Genomic DNA, 2,930 nt, shown 5'->3' on the forward strand with positions numbered 1-2,930 from the left:
GTGCCTTACCTCGGCTGGACGGCCACGGGGCTGCACTGCTGCTCCCAGCCCTTCCCGGTCCCACAGCACCCAGAGGGGGATTGCAGAAAACTGCTCCATCCCACAGCACCGGAGCAGTCAATGGGCGCTTGTGGGACTGGGATGAGCTCAGCCAGGGGAAGGGATTAGTCACCAGCTCAACGGGGCTGAGAACATGTGGGATGGGATGGGATGGAGGTGCCTCCGCTGGGCTTTGGCTCTTCCTAAATGAGAGGCAGGAAAAGAGCAAGCGGATCTGGCTCTGCGGGGCTGGTGGGAGCAGCTGGAGGGAGGAGGTGCTGGCCGTGGCGGGACCCCTGGGATGTGTGTGGTGCTGGCACTGGGGTCCCAATGTGCCAGGGCAGGGTGACAGTGTGGTTTGGAAGTCCTTGGAAGTGGTCCCCGCTTCCTATCTGGCTATGGGACACTCATGTGGCCCCCAGCTATGGGATGCCTGGCTATGGGGCACCCAGCCATGGGACGCTCAGCATAGGGTGACCAACACCATGAGGAACGTCTCCTTCCAGACCCTCCCTCGCACCCCAAACTGCAGCCATGGGGGCACCCTTGCCCCTTGCTCTGAGCTTAGAAATCCCCATGGAAACCCCCTTCTCGGCACAGGGGTGACATGGGCTGTAACACGGGACTGATCCCGCTGGGAGGGAGCGCTTGGGGGGGCGGGGAGCCAGGGCTCCCACTGTGGGGTTGCCCCCCTGGCCGGAGCAGCATCCCCTGATGGCCACGGGGGTCTCACCTTGTCCCCAGCCCGCAAGCCATGGCCTACCACAGCTTCCTGCTGGAGCCCATCAGCTGCCACGCCTGGAACAAGGACCGAACCCGTGAGTACGGCTGGGGCACCCCATCCCGAAATCCCCAGGGACAGCCCAAGCAGCTGAACATCCCTGCAGTGGTTGATGGCCCCCTGGGTGGGGCTTGGCTTGGGGCAGCAGGTCCTGCCACGGATTTTGGGGCTGGGACAGCACATACACCCCCTGGTCCCACTGTGGGGATGGAGCCTGGTGCGAGAGGTGCCAGCAAAGAGTCCAGCACCAAGACACTGCAGCAGCTGGCATGGGGAGGGACGGGAGAAGCACAGAGAGGAGGAGGAGAGGAGAGCAGAGCCGGGTGATTCATGGCCGATGGCATTTCCCGGTCACGGTGCAGGGGATGTAGGAGAGAACAAAAAGGGCTTTCTGTGCTGGGCAGGGGGGGCAGGATGGGGCCGGATGGGAGCTGAGCACCCGCAGCCATCTCATCCCATCCCATCTTGTTCTGTCCCATCCTGTTCCGTCCCACCAGCCCCACAGGACCATGTGCCAGGGAAGGGAGGTCACTGGGCTGTCTGGTCTGGGGGAGCTTTGGAGGTGGCTGGGGGGCTCAGTGGGGTCCTGCTGAGCCTGGAGCACAGGAAGGGACAGGTGGATGTGGGCTGGCCCCGTTTCCCCCTGTCAGAACCCACTGCTCAGGGGAGGGCTCTGCCCCGGCTGCTCTCCCCCTGCAGAGATCGCCCTCTGCCCCAACAACCACGAGGTCCACATCTACCGCAAGGACGGGGCCAAATGGAGCAAGGTCCACGAGCTGAAGGAGCACAACGGGCAGGTGACGGGTGAGTCCTGGCTGGTGGCAGGGATGGGGACACAGCTGGTGTGTGGCCATGCCCCAGAGATGGCCCCAGCAGCTTCTGGATGGCAGCTGAGCAGTGGATAGGGAAGGAGCTGGTTGTGTCTACCCCTCCTGGCCCCAATCCAGTGTGTTTGAAGGTATCCAGGGAGGGGATGGATGAGATGGGAGAAATGGAGAGGGTTGGGGTGGGCAGGTATGTATTAGATGGGGTAGGGTCAGGAGGGATGGATGGATGGATGAATAGAAGAGATGGGATGAGATTGCCTGGGATGGGGTGGGGTGATTTGGGATGTGGGAATAGGGCAAAGAGGGCCTCTGGAGCAGAGACCACCCAGAACAGCTCTGCCTTCACACAGCCTCCAGCCCCAGGTGACCCATCCCCATCCCTGTGGCTCCCTGGGCCATGTATCCCATGTATCCATCATCCCACCTCTGCCTTCCAGGCATCGACTGGGCCCCTGAGAGCAACCGCCTGGTGACATGTGGGACCGACCGCAACGCCTACGTCTGGACCCTGAAGGGCAACGTCTGGAAACCCACCCTGGTCATCCTGCGGATCAACCGGGCCGCCCGCTGCGTCAAGTGGTCCCCCAAGGAGAACAAGTTTGCGGTGGGCAGCGGCTCCCGGCTCATCTCCATCTGCTACTTTGAGCAGGAGAACGACTGGTGAGGATCTGCTGTGGCCTCCTGGGTCTGAACTGGGGGAGATGGAGGGGAGATGGGTGGGGAGATGGATGGATGGATGAGGAGACACCTGAGGAAACCAAAAGAGTTGAAGGTGAGACAGGAGCTCCTGGGGTGCTTGGAGCCCCGAGCACCCTCAGCCAGCCCTCCAAAATCCCAGGGGGGGGTCCTGGGTATGGGGATGCCCCCCCATTGATGCCAAGTGCTCTCCTCACAGGTGGGTTTGCAAGCACATCAAGAAGCCCATCCGCTCGACGGTGCTCAGCCTCGACTGGCACCCCAACAACGTTCTCCTGGCCGCTGGCTCCTGCGACTTCAAGTGCCGGTGAGGAGCAGGGAGAGTGGGTGACCAGAGGGGCTGGAGACAGGGGAACCCCCCCAAGGATGGGCTGGGGTCCCAGGGAAACTGAGGCACGCAAGGGGGCAGGGATGGTGCTGTGCCCAGGGACACATGAGGGGCTCTCCCACTTTTGCAGGATCTTCTCAGCCTACATCAAGGAGGTGGAGGAGCGGCCCAGCCCCACGCCGTGGGGCTCCAAGATGCCCTTTGGGGAGCTGATGTTCGAGTCGAGCAGCAGCTGTGGGTGGGTGCACAGCATCTGCTT

At 62.7% G+C, this 2,930-nt stretch overlaps 1 protein-coding gene across 1 annotated transcript in view; it reads left to right on the top strand.

Annotated features, from left to right (window-relative positions):
• Positions 1-786: 786 nt before the first annotated feature.
• Positions 787-2,930, top strand: part of ARPC1B (actin related protein 2/3 complex, subunit 1B, 41kDa) — a 4,037-nt gene continuing 1,893 nt past the window's right edge. The window contains 6 exon segments of the mRNA XM_010184320.1: positions 787-857; positions 1,520-1,624; positions 2,085-2,307; positions 2,543-2,650; positions 2,802-2,927; positions 2,929-2,930. The exon segment at positions 2,929-2,930 is cut by the window's right edge and continues 67 nt beyond it. Coding sequence (XP_010182622.1) covers positions 794-857; positions 1,520-1,624; positions 2,085-2,307; positions 2,543-2,650; positions 2,802-2,927; positions 2,929-2,930 — 628 coding nt within the window. The 5' untranslated portion in view covers positions 787-793.

This window comes from Mesitornis unicolor, unplaced genomic scaffold, assembly GCF_000695765.1.
Source record: "Mesitornis unicolor isolate BGI_N332 unplaced genomic scaffold, ASM69576v1 scaffold29405, whole genome shotgun sequence".
In the NCBI taxonomy this organism is placed as follows: domain Eukaryota; kingdom Metazoa; phylum Chordata; class Aves; order Mesitornithiformes; family Mesitornithidae; genus Mesitornis; species Mesitornis unicolor.